The sequence below is a fragment of the Fusarium mangiferae genome (genome assembly GCF_900044065.1).
Source record: "Fusarium mangiferae strain MRC7560 genome assembly, contig: FMAN_scaffold010, whole genome shotgun sequence".
NCBI classification, from domain to species: Eukaryota; Fungi; Ascomycota; class Sordariomycetes; order Hypocreales; family Nectriaceae; genus Fusarium; species Fusarium mangiferae.
Genome location: NW_024573930.1, coordinates 1083874 through 1099941, shown reverse-complemented (window position 1 = coordinate 1099941; position 16068 = coordinate 1083874). Strand labels below are relative to the sequence as shown.

Below are 16068 nucleotides of genomic sequence, written 5' to 3'. Positions count from 1 at the left end.
ATGGCACAGCCCGTGCCTCATCAGCCCACCGATAAGAAGCGCGTCAAGGTCTACGAACTCCGCAACAATGACTGGTTCGATCGAGGCACCGGCTTCTGCAGCGCGAGCTTTGAGACTGTATGTTGTTGATGTCCTTCCAATCCTGCATTTTTACATGCACTTTTGCGCCCGGAATTAGTTGCTGACTGTAGTGCTTGCAGCTTGAGGATGGCCGCAAAGAACCGCGCGTCATCGTTGAATCAGAAGATCATCCCGACCGTCTTCTGCTAGAAACGAAAATCCAAAAAGAAGATGGATTCCAGAAGCAACAAGGCACGTCACCATGTCCGAGATGCGCATTGAAGACGTCATGTGTCTAACCTGACTCACAGATACACTGATTGTTTGGCAGGAACCTAGTAGTGGAGTTGACATGGCACTCAGTTTTCAAGAAGCCGAGGGATGCGCCATGATATGGTTCGTACTGTTAATCAGTAATATGTCACTTCTGTACTGACATCCAATAGGCGTTTTGTGAGCAATGTTCAACAGACATTTCATAACCACCTGCCAGGAGCCGGTACGCAGGACCGCTCACCACCTAGAGACTACGATACTGATAACCAATGCCTAGATGACGGTCTTTCCGACGATCTCCCTATCGACGCTCCGCCGGCTATCAACTTGCCCACGGCCGAACTTGGAAATCTCGGAGATATTGAACAGACCATGCGGATGATGAGCACGACAGCAAACGGCCGTGATGCTCTTGCCAAAGCAATTATGGCCGAGGACTTCATCGGCAAAATTGTTCCCCTGGTCGAGATGGCCGAGGACCTCGAGAGTCTTCAAGACTTGCACCGACTCTGCAACATCATGAAAACAGTCATTCTACTTAACGACACTTCGATTATAGAGCACGCGGTGTCGGACGAATGCGTTTTAGGTGTTGTTGGTGCTCTGGAATACGACCCTGACTTTCCTAGTCACAAGGCTAATCATCGACACTGGCTGGGTAATCAAGGTCGATATAAAGAAGTTGTCCCTATAGAGGAGGAGCAAATTCGCAGGAAGATCCACCAAACATACCGTCTACAGTATCTAAAGGATGTCGTTCTGGCTAGAATACTCGACGATCCTACTTTTTCGGTTCTCAATTCTCTCATCTTTTTCAACCAAGTCGACATTGTTCAGCACCTGCAAGCGAATGCCGCTTTTCTTAACGAGTTGTTTGGCATCTTCAGGCCCACAAACAGCGACCAGAAGAGAAAGAAGGAAGCGGTGCTCTTCATCCAGCAATGCTGTGCTATTGCCAAGAATATCCAACCCCCGGCGCGTCAGACATTATACAACAACTTCATCGCTCACGGACTCCTTTCCGTCATCCACTTCGGGCTCAGACATCATGACGTGGGAGTTAGAGTTGGGGCAACTGACATCCTGATCTCTATCATCGATCACGACCCCCAAATGATCCGTCAGACTCTGTACCGTCAACTGCACGAGAACCAGACACTCCTCACCGACTCTTTGATTGATCTTCTATTGGTAGAAGTTGATCTTGGCGTCAAGTCTCAAATCTCAGAAGCACTCAGAGTCTTATTAGACCCTGGTCCTCAACAACTGCAAAATAACGAGGCCCTTGCTAAGGCTAATGGTGAGTTTATGGGAAGACAGAGACCTCAAATCATTATTGACCCTCAGCAAGAGACTTTCCTCATCAAATTCTACGAGAAGTCGGCCCCAAGGCTATTCAAGCCCCTCATGGACTTGGAGAAGCGAACGGACATGAACTTTACAGTACAGCAGGCGTCCATGTTTACGTATCTTATTGAGATTCAGACATTTTTTATCCGCTGTCACCAGTTACGCGTCAAGTTACATGTAATGTCTCACGACATCGTTAAACGCATTGCTCAGCTTCTCGCATGCCCTGAGAAATTTTTGAGATTAGGTGCGAAATACTGACCCAACGTGCTTGAATTTTCTAACTCTCCGTAGTTGCTATCCGTTTCTTCCGATCATTGATCGCAATGCAGGATGAGTTCTACATCAAGCATCTCATGGAGAAGCAGGTCCTGGGGCCAATTCTTGAAGTTCTTATCGAGACCATGCCCCGAGACAACCTCTTGTGCTCAGCATCACTGGAATTTTTCGAGTTTATCAAGAAAGAGAATATTAAAGACCTGATCAAACATCTCGTGGTCAACTATAGAGAAAAGCTTAGAGGGTTGAGCTATATGTCGACTTTTCGGGAGATCCTTCTTAGATATGACCAAACTCAGGGTTACACATCCAATGTCGACTATTTCCTGGAAGCCGAAGACGAGATGGGCAGGAGACCTCTAGCGAACACAAGGATGGCCGAGCAAATCACCGTTGAGCAAGAGCAAGAGGAATATTGGGCAACATCTGATCCCGAAGATGATGACGACCAGTCAAGTAAAGAGGGGGAAAGGACACCATCCACGAATGGCTCAATCACCTCGAAGCTACTGGTCGACTACGCATCCGATGAAGAGACTGACGAAAACGCCGACCCTGAAGCTACACCAGAAGCGGATAGCCAACACAGCGATGTTGCATCTGACGCTGTGCACTCGCCTATTGATTCGAGCCTTGGAGGAGGTATTCCACCACCTGAGCGACTTTCAGAGAAGCGTCGACGCGAAGAGGAGGAAGACGAGGATGAGATGAGCAAAATGATGCAAAATAAGAGACGCAGCAGCAGCGGTTCTGTCACGGCGATCCTAGGCAACTCTCGCGGCCCACAAAGACGCAAAAGCTTCAACGTCAACTCTCCCACTGGAGGCAAGAAGATCGCCATCAGCCTCTCTAGCGGCTTAAAAACAGGCAGCGACCCAGGTTCCAATGAGGAGTCATAAAATCTCCTCACTTTTTTCGGCGATGGCGTACCGGTTATTGGTCTGTTTTTGGTTTATCATGAAAGGGGGGTGCAGACGGTCTCACTCCTGCACAAGCACGTTTAGCAAGTATGGCTTGCTGGTTTATGGAACGGTCAGGTGGTGAGAACCGGCGTTGATGTTTGAAATATCCTTGTGGCATCCGTCACTATATTCTTAGTATCACATGCTCTGCTGCACCTAGGCACCCTTTGACTAGGCGTGTCCAGGCTGTTTGCATTGCTTGGTCTGGTCTAATGGGGCTTTATCTGGACCGAGATTCTGCCCCCTTATTTGGGCGATAGAGTCGTCGAGAAGCGACGGCAAGGCACGCAGGCTGGCGCGTGAAGGAAATCAGGGCTTGCAAGTTGAGATTGGCAGGATTGTAAAAAGGGGGAGATTTTGAAAGCGGCCTGCTAGCTGAGCAGTAGCCATAGCGCATAGGGGTGGTTCATTGAGTTGCCGAGCTGTATCATAAATTTTATGGCTTTAATGGCCCTTGTGAGACGAGCAAGGAGCTGAGCCGGGTTCAGGAACGATTGTTGGTACTGATCCCAGGCCATTCGTAACGAAGAAATGAAAAAGACCCGCCTAGATAAAGAACAAATATTCGTCATCTTTGCCCAGTTCTTATCACTTGATCTACGTTTCATGGTAATATCCATCTCTAAAGTTTGATGAACTTTGATGAACTTTTATTATAGCATCTAAATCGACCTAAGTTTAGTTTATTCTTAGGATGATCTTTGTAAATTTCATCTAAACTTTTACACCTTTTTGAACTGCCTGGACCACTTTTCATACCCATCAATCATCTGTTTTGTGATGTTCCGTGGTGTTTTCTCAAGAATAGTTGTCAAGTCGGCCATGGTCATTTCGAGCTTGTTGGCCGTTCTGTCATCGTCATAACGCTCCTGGACAAGCATGCAGGTCTGGTCACAGATGGACTTGATCTCGGCTCCGGAATACCCTTCAGCGAGTCGAGATAGGTCTGCAATATCGACGTCTGATGCAAGGGGTAGGCCACGGAGATGCACGTTGAAGATAGCTTCTCGTGCGGCTCCGTCAGGAGGGCCAACGTACAAGACTTGGTCAAATCGGCCGGGCCGCATTAATGCTGGGTCCATGGCCTCAGGTCGGTTGGTAGCTGCGAGGATTAGCACCCCTGAGAGAGCCTCGAAACCGTCCATCTCAGTGAGAAGGGTCGTGAGCATGTTGACAGAGCCTGTGCTGCGGGTAGCGGAGCCGCTGCCTGAACGTTGCCCACCGATAGAGTCGATCTCGTCGAAAAAGATGATTGATGGAGAGGCATTGCGAGCCCGTTCAAAAAGAGTACGCACAGCCCGCTCAGACTCGCCGACGTACATGTTAAGAAGCTCGGCACCTTTGACGGCAAAGAAATTGAAGCCTGACTCTGTTGCGGCGGCTTGGGCTGAGAGAGTTTTCGAGCAACCCGGAGGCCCGTAGAGCAAAAGACCTTTGGGAGGAGGCCGAAGAGAGTGTTCTGGGTTCTAGACGCATTATGGTCAGTATATTGTTAGAATACTTCGATAGTGAACTCTCATAGCGCACCTTTGTATACTTGATCATTCGATTGAGTGCCTTTTTGAGTACATCCTGACCACCAACATCCTGCCAATGAATAGTAGGAGGGTTGAGATTGATGTCACGCATAGCTGTGGGACGAACTGCCTTTCTCGCTCGTTCTAGATCAGACTTTTCCAAGAAATTCTCCTCGCCAGGATCGACTCCTGCCTTGAGAAGCTGGGTTTTACGGCCACGGACGGCGGTTGTGATCAAGATGTCGAGGTCCTTAGGGCTGTATGCGTGTGTCATTTGTGCCAATTCCAAGAGAAGTGCTTGTCTGTTGCCTTTAATCGGTGGCTTAAAGGACTCCAGTATCTCTTGACGCTCATGGGTTCTAGGAATAGGCAGAGGAGTGTGATTCAGAAAGCGAGTAGACGATCGCAGTTCCTCGGGGATATCAGTATAGAAATCGGAGCAAGTCGCGATTACCACGACTTGAGTGTAAGCGTTCTTCGACTGTGAGATTTCGGCCAAAGCATCCAGTTCTTCGCCTATTGTTTCGATGACAGTGTCGCGATTTGAGCGATCTTTGCTAATTAGAGACTCGAAATTATCCATCAGAACGATGCTCGGTTGCTGGCTCTGTGCAACCTTGAAGGATTCCCTGATACTCGCGATCTTGTCCGAGGGCTTGATCCAATGCACTCTGCCCCATTTCGTTGCGGCGATGCGTTTCAAAATGAAGGTCTTGCCAGTACCGGAGCCGCCGTGGATAACAAAAGCAGCCGACATCTTATCCCCTTCCACATTACATGGGTGAGTGATGAGGAGTAGGAATTCATTCAGCGTGTTGATCTGCTTTGTCATTCCAGGGACACCAGTTACGACAAAATCGCCACGGTCCTGGGCATTTGAGTCTGTGCTTGTTGAATTGGCATCAGCGATGATTATGGTTGCCGTGTAAAGGCTGAACTTGGCAACGCTATTGGTCTTCGAGTTAACAGAAATGACCTTGAAGTTTCTGCGAGCCTTGCAAGTGTGCGCCGCTTCCACAACCATACCAGGGAAGATGAGATCAGCACGATCTTGGGGAAATGAGAGTTAGCATGCTGGGTAGTGAATTGTTTAACGAATTCCAAGCTTACCAAAGGCAAATGCAAGTGAATTTTCCCAAGAAAAAGGATACTTTACGTCTTTCTCTAATCTCTCCATCTTTTCGAACTCGGCAGCTGTCTTGTCTGTCACTTCAGTGACTTCTTGCACAACGACTTCCTCTGCCTCTGGTGTTGTGCCTGCAATCGTGATGCGAACAGTGTCACCGATTTTGAAACCTGTAGCTTCTTGGAATGCCCTAGTCATCATAACGACATTCGGGCTGAGGTTCTTCTCTGGTAGGATCCATAGCGAGGCTTCTCGTTGCAGGTCTTCTTGGGGAGCATCTTCCTTGTTGGCGGCAGATTCTAAGCGCGTGACAACGCAGTGTTTTCCGCTTTCTAGATTTCCATTTAAGGAGAGAAGAGTATCTTTGCTGACATAGATTCGAGCGGCACCGAGAAGACTTGACTTTTCGAGGCTTGTATTGGCCAAAGGCCTGACCCTTGCATCGACACTCTTCGCAAGCATGACAAAGGAAGATGGAAGAGAAGACGGGTGTGATGCGATGTGATGAGTTGAGATGATTTGGATGAGTTTAGAATAGAAATGAAGTAGCCGCCCTAAAAGTAAGGCACTGCCTCTGAATGTGGTTGATGAAGGAAGGATGTTACTTGGGCTGCTAATGCTGTGTTAGTGCGCAAGAAAATAGATACTCTCCACTCCCACTCACAAACCTGCAAGTGCGACTGAAGGCTCTTTCCTACTACCCAAGTTGAAGGGCCCAATTTATAGAGTAGGAGCAGATAGATGCATTTCTCCACTCTGAATGACATAAATCAATGTGACTCATTAAAATCCATCTCTGTGATAGGGTTTGAAGGGTCAAAAGAGGCTTCAGCCTCAAGGCCAGTTTAGTACCAGTTTTGTTTGATAAATCACTGTATTGACCTACTCAGCCAGCATCCACAACCTTATTATATACACAGCAAAGTGGGGTGGAAAGAGCCATCATAACTCTCAGTCAGAATACCGATGCTCACTTGGGCCCCTGAGTCTCAAATATGCAAGCCATTGATAACATATTTTTCTTCTGCTTTCGTCAATATATTTCACGTCAGTCGGTGAGTGGTTGAGAAACTCATGTGGCGCCTTGGCTCGGAGTAGGTGTAAATGATTTGAGAAAAAGGAAGGAAGAGTATTATTATTATTGATCTTTGTGATTCCATATCGTCAAAGACGATATTATCCCTCTTCCACTCATACCTCTCCATACTTTTAGGGTCAGAGATCCTATCATCATGAGTCTGGCTCAAACATCCTTTTTTTTCAGTCTCTCTCATGAGAATGAACCCCGCTAAACCAAATCAGGCCGGAACTCGGCCGAGTCCCGCAAAACACCTTGACTCTATTGCTACTCTGCTCCAAGATGCCCTCAAACTTCCTCTTGCACTTCCACCAACCTCAAATCCCATGTTTCCTCACAGTCCACCGCCCGGATGATCCGCCAAAAATGGCTTCCCCATACCAGGGCCATCTTCGCTGCCCAGAAAAGATGTCTTTCCTCTCCAAGCTCCAGATTCCCCCGCTTCGCCGAAACCGATGAGAGCTGGGGAGATCTGAAGGAGAAGCTCAACTCGTCTCTGGCCAGAGCCAGTCCTGGTGGGATCTTGAAGCCAAAGCCAGTAACTCGCACTCCATTGAAGGGTGCAATGGCTGAGGACCCTGGTTCCCGACAAATGCTCGTCATCGAGGGTCTGCCAACGTCGCTTGTCGCTGCTGACTTCCATCGTCTTGCGCCAGGTACCCTCGCTGGCTGGGAAAACGGCATCACTCATGGTACTTCAAATCCTGCATACCACCATAAAGCATTGAACTCACGAAGATACCAGTCCACCAAGAACGCGATCCCTGGACGATGGAACCACTAGGCACATACTCCATAACCTTCCCCTCCAGCGGCGCCGCCGAGATCTACCGCGACAGAGTCGAACGTATCCTCCGCCTCGCCCAAGCAAAGATGAGAGACGGCACAGGTCTCTGGGCCACCAACGTGAACCCGGTTCTCATCAATAAAAAAACCAAACCCGAAGTTGAGGTCGAGCGCTTCACACTCCTCCCGGGCTCATACCCATCCGCCCCTAAAATCAAGACCAAACGGGTCAGAAAGATGGCATGGCAGCAAGTCATGGATCGAATCGTTAAAAAGTCGTCCCATAAACGAAATCCTAGTCATGTGCTGCTTGAGCTACCGCAAGAGAGTTTCTCGGCGTCGGAGCTCAAGGCGATCATAAAGCAGGATGGTATAGAAAGTGGGCACGATTGGCAGATAGATGTGTTCAGTCTCAGGGAGACTATGGACTTTGAGAAGGGGTTTCCCACAGACACCCGCCGAGTACCTTTGTATCGAAGCAGCCCGGAGTTTCGACACAAGCTCGATTCACGTTTTGTCCTTACCTGCGCAAATCCTGAAGTTGCATGGCGATTCATTCGTAATTGGAATCAGCGCATTCTTGAATACGACGGAGGAGACGAGGTTATCCAACGTAACCGTGTAAAAGCATCATACATTGAGACTTAGCGATTGTATTATTATATTGTGACAAAAAGATTGAAAGGATCAAAGACGCTCGCTTCACAGCCCATCGAATCTCTGATATTTCTGAAAATAAGACATGACACTTTCACAAAGAAGCCTTTAGCTCCTTTTGACCTGGCATTTGATCGCAAGCAAAGCAATCAAATACCTCAACAACGACCACTCATGCACATAACGAAAGCACTGTATATTAGACCCAGATCAAAAACCGAAACTCCAGACCGGATTTGCTCTCTAAGATGGGTTGAAAGGTCGATCGGGGGAACAACAAGACATGACCAAAAACCTCTCGCAATGTCGTCACTCATTCTTTTGAACGTGACTGAGATTTGCCGCCCAGCTCAAACTAACAGCCATCCATTCTTCTCTTTCGGTTCCTCTCCTTCTTTCCTTCGTTTCCTTTCATCCATCCATCCATCCATCCCTCATGTCCGAAGAGAAGAGCACAGGTTCTCTTCCCATTCTCTCAATGGTGAACTCTCCAACTCTCTCATCTCACGCTGACCCGTACACAGCGTGTTCACCTCCCTCGAGTTTACAAAGTAATAAGCTTGAAAAAAATAAAAATAAAAACGACGGCAAACGGAGAATGACAGATAAACGGACTCGTCAGGGTATTCGGTTTAGCAGCACTTGCTGCCGCCGCCTTCGCTCTTATCGCCGACGTTGACACCGCTCGCTGAGGGTTGGTCGTTCTTGGAGTTGTCGATAAGTCGCTTCTTGATGTCTGCGGCTAGGCTGTAGAAGGCCTTGTCGATATTGATGTTGCTCTTGGCAGAGACCTCGAGGAAGGGAATGCCCAGCTCATCGGCGAGAGCCTGGCCTTGCTCGGTGGAAACAACTCGCTTCTCCTCCCAGTCGCACTTGTTGCCAATTAGAATCTTGTTGACACCCTCTGTGGCATGTTGCTCGACGTTTTGGAACCAAGTTCGGATGTCTATAAGAGAATTGGTTAGTTGATGTTGGTATATGTGGCTCGATAGCACATTGCTTTGTTGGGTCAAGGGCGCTGGGAGACTATTTGGCTGTCGGGTAGGAGAGGGGCAACACAACAACATATCATGAAATGTGCATATCGAGCCGTGTCGTGAAGAGTAGTAAGACGTACTGTTGAATGAGCGCTCGTCGGTGACGTCGTAGACAAGGAGGATTCCCATGGCACCACGATAATAGGCGGTGGTGATGGTGCGGAAACGCTCCTGACCGGCGGTATCCCAGATCTGCAGCTTGACGCGCTTTCCATCGAGCTCGATAGTCCTGATCTTGAAGTCGATACCGATAGTGGTGATGAATGAAGGGGTGAAGGAGTCCTCGCTGAATCGCAGCAGACAGCACGACTTGCCGACGCCGGAGTCGCCTATCAGGAGCAGCTTAATCTACATGACGAGGAGGGTCAGCAAGAGTTATCACGAGGCGGTCGCAAGCAGTGAATAATAGCGACCACAGCGCGATGCGATTTGGTATATTCATGTTCGTGGGGTTTTGGCTCGAGACGACGTGAATCCAAGGGACGCAGGGGGCGGATTGGCGGGCGGTGGGGGTGAGGAACGGTAGTAGTAGATTGGATTTGGATATCGTACCAGGAAATCATAGTTGCGATTACTCGACATGTTGGCCAAGAGTGAGAGTAGCAGAAGAAGCTACCGTGTAGTGAAGCGACGATGGCGACGAGAATTCGGTGGTCGAGGATGCGGAGGGAGGCGAAAAGGCAAGGCTAGGCTAGAGCGTGGGTGATTGAGTTCTGATGGTCGTCGAGGGTTGAAGATGGAGATGGAGATGGAGTTGGAAATGGAAACGGGGACTGGGAGTGAAAGTGAAAGTGGAGGAGGGAATCGGATTGGCCTTTGAACCGCGGGACTAATCCGTTTGCCTGTATCCGTACTGTAATGTACCTAGAACGGCAGGCGAATGATAATGGGTTCAAGACCTCTACGGCACAGGCTTAGGCAGTGACGAACTAACTCACACTACGTGTTTACAGGGGCTTCTGCCTCCACGGCTCTAGACTACCTACTTGGCTTTAGGCTGTCGCAGCGCCTAAGGACCCGACTCCAGTTGGCAGTGGAGGGAGGTGTTTCAGCGGCGGACAACTTTTAAAAGAGCCTACGTGTCAGGCTGTACTTTTGTAAGTGAGGTCGGTAGTGATTTGGAATTCTCTCAAGGTCATTTCCATTGTGTTTTCTCGTTATTCGTCTGCCTTAGTACCTATCTCATCTTACCTACCTGGCTACCGAGGTACTCAAACTTGAAACAGGCAAGCGAATGTCCTCCTGATCAACAGAAAATACGAATACATCCCCAGCGCATAAACTGTGTAATGCATCCATCCGCAGATGGTTTCAATTATATATCCAGATATCCTCATACAGTACAATATGCATCCCGAGTAACACAGACGGCTACCTCGCCGCTCGCATAGAGAAAAGTCTTTCAACATCTGTAACTGTGTTTAACACTCAAACAGTGTCTACCCCTGAAAAATAAAAAGATTGTGGCGTCTATCTTTTCATAGGTACCTACTCAACGTTGACTTTTCTGCAAACTCGGGTTCCACAACGGCTTTGTCCCCTACAAATCTAGGGGCCATTTACCCCTGGTTCACGACGTCATCTTGAGAGACATCATCACGAGACACACTTTATCAAGAAGTCAGCCACGCTCGTTGCGTCCAGTTTTGCCACATCAACACAACTTGGACGACACTAGAGAAATCAAGTTGGAGGGTCAAACTCAATAATCAGGTTCATGCGATCTAGAAAGTTGAGGCTCGTTATGTTTCACTATGCTACTCGGCTTACGCTCTCACTGTATCAATCACCAACTCAGTCAATACAGTGCATCATAAGAGTAATTCAATTGATTTCTAGTAGATGCTTCCAAAAAGACCTCGTCGAGCATGGCCAACTAAGTCAGGCGAACTTTCAACTGTTCAATCATCCATCCATCCAAAAAGTACATAAAAAGAAGTGAAGAATCTCTCAAACCACAATCCCCGTCATAACTTGTTGTTTACTTTTTGCAAATGCCAAATGCATTCTGGCAACCACACTCACACTGCTTGGCCTTGCGACCACATTTGCCTCCGCGAGAGCAGCAGTCACCAAACTTGCTTCCCTCACAAGTCTGTCCAGTCTCACCACCGCAGCGGCCATCCTCGGAAACTTTGAGTCCAGAGCTTCCCTCTTGGGTAGGCTCGCTTGTCTGGACTGGCATGGGGTACTTGATAACAGGAGTGTCCTTGTACTTTGTGTTCTTCTCATACTTGTCCCACTTGCGGGTCGCTGTCTCTTTGGCAGCCTCCGTATTCTCAGCTGGCTTCGACGCCTCAGTCGTAGCGGCGGCAGCCTGAGATGTCTTTGATGGAGCAGCGTAGGTCTCTTTGCTGGCAGGCTTGTCGTTGGAGTTGGAGTTCTTGCCGTCAGTAGCTAGATCGCTACCCTCGAAGTCGCCATAGGGAGCAGGAATAGGGCCAGGGGCCTCGGCAAAGTACTCCTTGCCAGTGAAGTTGGGAGGGCCTTCAAAATCCTTGGCTTTGCAGGCAGCGTTGATCTCCTTGCAGTAGTCATTCCAGGTATCACAGCCCTTACCACCAGTAGGGGGAGCGTTGTCCCAGCAGTCGCCAACAACATCCCAGCACTTCTTGGCCGCAGCCCAGCAGTTATCTTGCCCAGAGTACTTCGCAATAGGCTTGCCACACCAGTTGGCGTTCTTGGCAAGGCAGTCCTTGGGGACAAGACCATCCTTCTGAGTCTGCTTGGTGCCAGTCTCCTTGGAGGTGGGGTTCCAAACCTCAGGGCCGGGAATAGGATATTCGCCCTTGTCGCTGTAGATGTTGTAGGTGACACCAGGATCCTTCTTGTCGACGTAGCCGGGAATGCTGACTTCGTACTTCTCAGGGATCTCAAGAGGACCCTCAGGACCGTTCTCGATGAAGATCTGGGCACAGCTGTGGTAGAACTGAGGGTCACCTGAGGGAGCGTTGTGAAGGGCAAGGACCTCAGGACGGACGAGGTAGTAGCCAGCAGGGAGACCAGTAGGAAGATCAACAGAAAGAAGACCACCGTTGGATCGGAGAGTGTCGGTACACCACTTGTCCTCCTTGACGTTGTAGCCATCTTCCCAGACCTTGAACCAACCGTCACCAGCAGCAGAGTCCGAGTTCATATCGTCAACCTTCTTCATGTAGACGGAGCAGGGGCCCTTGTGGCCTTCGGCAATGGCACCAGGCTTGGAGTAGCTGGGGGATTCACGGAATTGGAAGGTCAGTTGAGCGCCGCCGGGAGCCGGGCAGGTGAACTTGACTGGCTTGTCACCATTTTCACCTGATTTCCACATTAGCAACTGTCTTGAGTCAAGCTTACTCATAAGATGTACTTACCACAAGCCATGACACCTCCAGTGATGGGGTAGATGGGGCTGTTGGCCTTGGAGGCATCCTTAGGCTGACGAACACAGGTACCGTCGCCTTGGTTCTCGCCATCAATGAAGAGAGTAGTGAAAAGGGTGTGCGCGTTCGCAGCGGTAGCGAGGCCGAGAACAGCAGCAAGAAGCTTCATGTTGGATATTTCAAAAGAAAATCGTTTCGATAAACACAAAAGAGGGAGAGCAGAAAACCAGTTCTGCTATAAAACCGCTAGGGTTGAAGTCGTTGATTGATGTCGTGAAAAGGGAGCGAATATGCTTGAAGAAGCAGTAAGGAATGTCTTTCAATCAATGAAGGAGTGAATAAGTGAAAAGAAGAGAAAGAGTCGCAGTACAACTCGAAAAAAACACCGTGAAGAGGAAGAATAAAGGTGAAGAGAGGGGAGAGAAAGCATCACGAACTTGTGGCCATGCCTCATATATACTACAACTCCTCAGCTCACGATCAGGGATGAACATGGCAGGCATCTCAACCTCAGCTCGGATCAGCCTGCAGATCAGATCCTCCAGACCCGGTTCTATACAAGGATTATGGTGATGGCCAAGCTCGACGAGTTACACCAAAAATGCCCAACTGTGCAGTTATTCGGTGCGTAGGCGACAAGCAGCGCCAGCACCTCAAACGGTGGCGTTCCCCCCGGCCTGACCCTTTCCATTTCCCCAGCGGGATAGCTACTGGAGCTGGGGACGGATAATGCTGGATACCTACCCATGTTTAGGCTCTCTGCATGTTTCCAGGCGTAATCAAACGGGCCACCAAACATAGTGGTCAAGACCATGGTCGTGATCCCTGTGGCGCATCATCTGGGAGTCAATCACCGGGTGCCAAGATATTCAAGGTGAAACGTAGTGAGAGAGGCCTGGGTCTAGGTCTGTGGGTGCTTTGATGAGTGCAAGTAAGGTTGAATGGTAGAAGCTGGATAGGATTGGATGGAGGTTTAAGCTAAGTTTCGGTACCTGCGTCTAGGAAGCGCCCAGATAAACGGGCGTTTCCGTTGTGGATGTAACCTCGGATACCTTACCAATGACTGCAGACAAAAGGATGCTCCCTACTCCCTACAATCCTGACCATTCATTACCATCTTGTATTCTTTGGCTAAATATTATGCTCACGGTTCCCGTTAACCTTAAAGCATAAACATTCTGCTAGTCCTTCATCATACTGAACGGCGTCGTTTCAAACTTGAATCCTTCCAAACGCTGACGGGAAACAAAAGCAATTCCCAAGTTGGCTCAGAGAAACAAATGCAGGGGTTATCCATGTCCATCCAAACTCATGACAGTGACTGCAGTGACTGCAGTGACTGCAGTGACAGTCTATTAATCATGGTGCGACTCTTGAGCTCAACCCCTCCCATCCTTTCGATCCCTTATTCAAGATTGTCTATCATATATGGACGTGCTCATCCTTCGTGGATTCACAACCCTCAGGGGTAAGCTTCAGCCGCAAATCGCTCGGGGAACCTAGTGAGTTGATCGGTATAGTTTAAATCGTGAGTTCGCTATTCAGGGCCCAGTAAGAACTGCATCTATAGTATACAATGCTATTTACTCAACAACCTTCTTCTACCAGATCAATAACGCAGAAGTCAACTCCTTAACTCTCAGCAGTTCTGAGGTTGCACGATTCAAGTCTGGGGGACAAGCAAGGATCATGTCGATCCTCTCCTCCACATGTTTAACACCAGGGGTTTCATAGACCTCCCTCATCCCATCACCCTTTTCATCACCCTGTTCTGTTCCAAACTCAGAAAACACTACCAACAAACTTGGGAAAATGAGGAATCTGTTCCGCTGTCATCCCATCATATGTTGATCATTCATCAAGCTTGTTTTATACCCCTGCTATTCACACATTCCGACTTGGCATCACCCAGCTGCACGGCACATTGCATGCACACTCACATAAAGTCCGGCCAAGTTGAATGCTTTCTCTAATCCCAAGTGATAACTCAGCTTCATCATCGGCCGTCTGCAGCCAAGTGCGTTTCAACAGAAAACAAAACAAAACGTGGGCCCGATACAGGTCGTACAAAAAACCTCTGCCATCCTTCAGCCTTCACTCTTCGGCGCTTCAGTAGCCCAAATACCGGCCCATTGACCAGATCGATTGTGGACCAATTGATCCTCTGCCGTCCTATATATGCGATATCTAGCTGCTTCACCTACTGAAGCCTCCACGGCAACATCATCATCACTTGGGTACCTTAGGTAAAGATGGCAATGAATCATAAATCATACAATTGAAAGGGTAAGAGTGGAGATTTGATTCTATCCTGCGCGACCAACACTTTTAAACTCCTCATACACACTTATACAAGCATACGTCTTGAATTCTTGCATAATTGGTCTGTTGTTTTTGCGCCTACATTAACAATCATCTCCTCCCCCTTTCCCCTCCAAAGCGACCTCGGCAGAGTTCCGTCTCTTGCGTCCGCCGCTCTCAATATGGTACAGTATGATACAAGCAGGCTATTTTTGATATATGGGTATCTTATTCGTTGATCTTGGCCAGGATCCTAATTGCATGAGTCAGTATGATTGCTTTTGCATGCAAATACCTTGAGATCATGTCCAGGCTCAGGTGTCTACTTACTCGCTGTCGCGGAAGAGCTGGAACTCCTCCTCGCCGGCCTTGACGGGAGAACCGCCGAATTGAGGGATCAGAACACGGTCACCAACGGCAACGCCCATGGGTAGTCGGTTACCCTTCTTGTCCATGGCACCGGGGCCCACGGCGAGGACCTTGGCCTCGTTGAGCTTCTCAACGCTGGACTCGGGCAGGAAGATGCCGCTGGCGGTCTTGGTCTCGGCCTTGATGCGCTGGACGAGAACACGGTCAAGGAGGGGAGCGAGAGCTCGGATGGACTTGATGGAGGTGGCCTACAGCGTTTGATGTTAGTCCTAACTGTTCTATCTTGTTTCTCATAGTGCTCATGCGCTTGAATGCTTCCATCTCCCCCATCTAAGTCTCCTCATGGCTCCCAATTGCCGAGGATAACAAGCTAGATAGTTGAGACCGAAGCATTGGCGGGGCTGTTTCTGCAATTCGCTACGGTAGCAAGTGAACGTACCATTGTGACTAAGTAAAAGAGCTAGGTGATTGGGTATCTGATCAAGAGAGTCGTAGATTCGTAATTGGAGAAGTAAACAAGAGGAAGAGTTCGGCTTCGGTGTTCAACGGAGTTCAAATCGGCGGTGGATCTCGTCTCTTCCAACAGCTTCCAGAAGAAGGTCAGCAATTTTTTCCCCCGAGCTTCCCTCTCGGCTCTTGATTTCCCCGGTTCCGAGAATCGGCACGACACGTCCGATTGCCGTCCGAAAGCGGTAGACTATAGCATGCCGAACGACTTACACAACACACCACAAAGCTTCTCTTCATCATTCATGTGATCTATACTCCTCTGTATTATTATTTTTTATTATTCAACGCTGTCTTTCTCTCTTAATCGCCGAAAAGCTTTAGCAGTCCCCTATCCATGTTCCGGGACTGCTACGAGCCAAACGCTGTTACCAAGGAATTCTCAACAATTGCTGATCCTCCAT

At 48.9% G+C, this 16068-nt stretch overlaps 6 protein-coding genes across 6 annotated transcripts; 2 read left to right on the top strand and 4 right to left on the bottom strand.

Annotated features, from left to right (window-relative positions):
- Positions 1-2864, top strand: FMAN_02456 (uncharacterized protein; the record flags this gene model as incomplete). Its single annotated transcript, XM_041820020.1, has 7 exons — positions 1-117; positions 201-312; positions 372-456; positions 507-559; positions 614-1636; positions 1688-1933; positions 1981-2864. The coding sequence occupies 7 exons, from the start codon at positions 1-3 to the stop codon at positions 2862-2864; spliced, it is 2520 nt and encodes an 839-aa protein (XP_041685942.1).
- A 785-nt stretch (positions 2865-3649) lies between these two features.
- Positions 3650-6032, bottom strand: FMAN_02455 (uncharacterized protein; the record flags this gene model as incomplete). Its single annotated transcript, XM_041820019.1, has 3 exons — positions 3650-4393; positions 4455-5494; positions 5555-6032. 3 exons carry the CDS (start codon positions 6030-6032, stop codon positions 3650-3652), a joined length of 2262 nt encoding a protein of 753 aa, XP_041685941.1.
- A 968-nt stretch (positions 6033-7000) lies between these two features.
- Positions 7001-8082, top strand: FMAN_02454 (uncharacterized protein; the record flags this gene model as incomplete). The annotated part of the gene is made up of 2 exons (XM_041820018.1): positions 7001-7340; positions 7394-8082. The coding sequence occupies 2 exons, from the start codon at positions 7001-7003 to the stop codon at positions 8080-8082; spliced, it is 1029 nt and encodes a 342-aa protein (XP_041685940.1).
- A 641-nt stretch (positions 8083-8723) lies between these two features.
- FMAN_02453 (putative SEC4-like Rab/GTPase) lies at positions 8724-9710 on the bottom strand (the record flags this gene model as incomplete). The annotated part of the gene is made up of 3 exons (XM_041820017.1): positions 8724-9037; positions 9209-9476; positions 9681-9710. 3 exons carry the CDS (start codon positions 9708-9710, stop codon positions 8724-8726), a joined length of 612 nt encoding a protein of 203 aa, XP_041685939.1.
- A 1399-nt stretch (positions 9711-11109) lies between these two features.
- Positions 11110-12656, bottom strand: FMAN_02452 (uncharacterized protein; the record flags this gene model as incomplete). The annotated part of the gene is made up of 2 exons (XM_041820016.1): positions 11110-12422; positions 12479-12656. The coding sequence occupies 2 exons, from the start codon at positions 12654-12656 to the stop codon at positions 11110-11112; spliced, it is 1491 nt and encodes a 496-aa protein (XP_041685938.1).
- Positions 12657-15016: 2360 nt separating this feature from the next.
- Positions 15017-15599, bottom strand: FMAN_02451 (putative heat shock protein 10 (chaperonin CPN10); the record flags this gene model as incomplete). Its single annotated transcript, XM_041820015.1, has 3 exons — positions 15017-15041; positions 15119-15405; positions 15597-15599. The coding sequence occupies 3 exons, from the start codon at positions 15597-15599 to the stop codon at positions 15017-15019; spliced, it is 315 nt and encodes a 104-aa protein (XP_041685937.1).
- Positions 15600-16068: the final 469 nt, after the last annotated feature.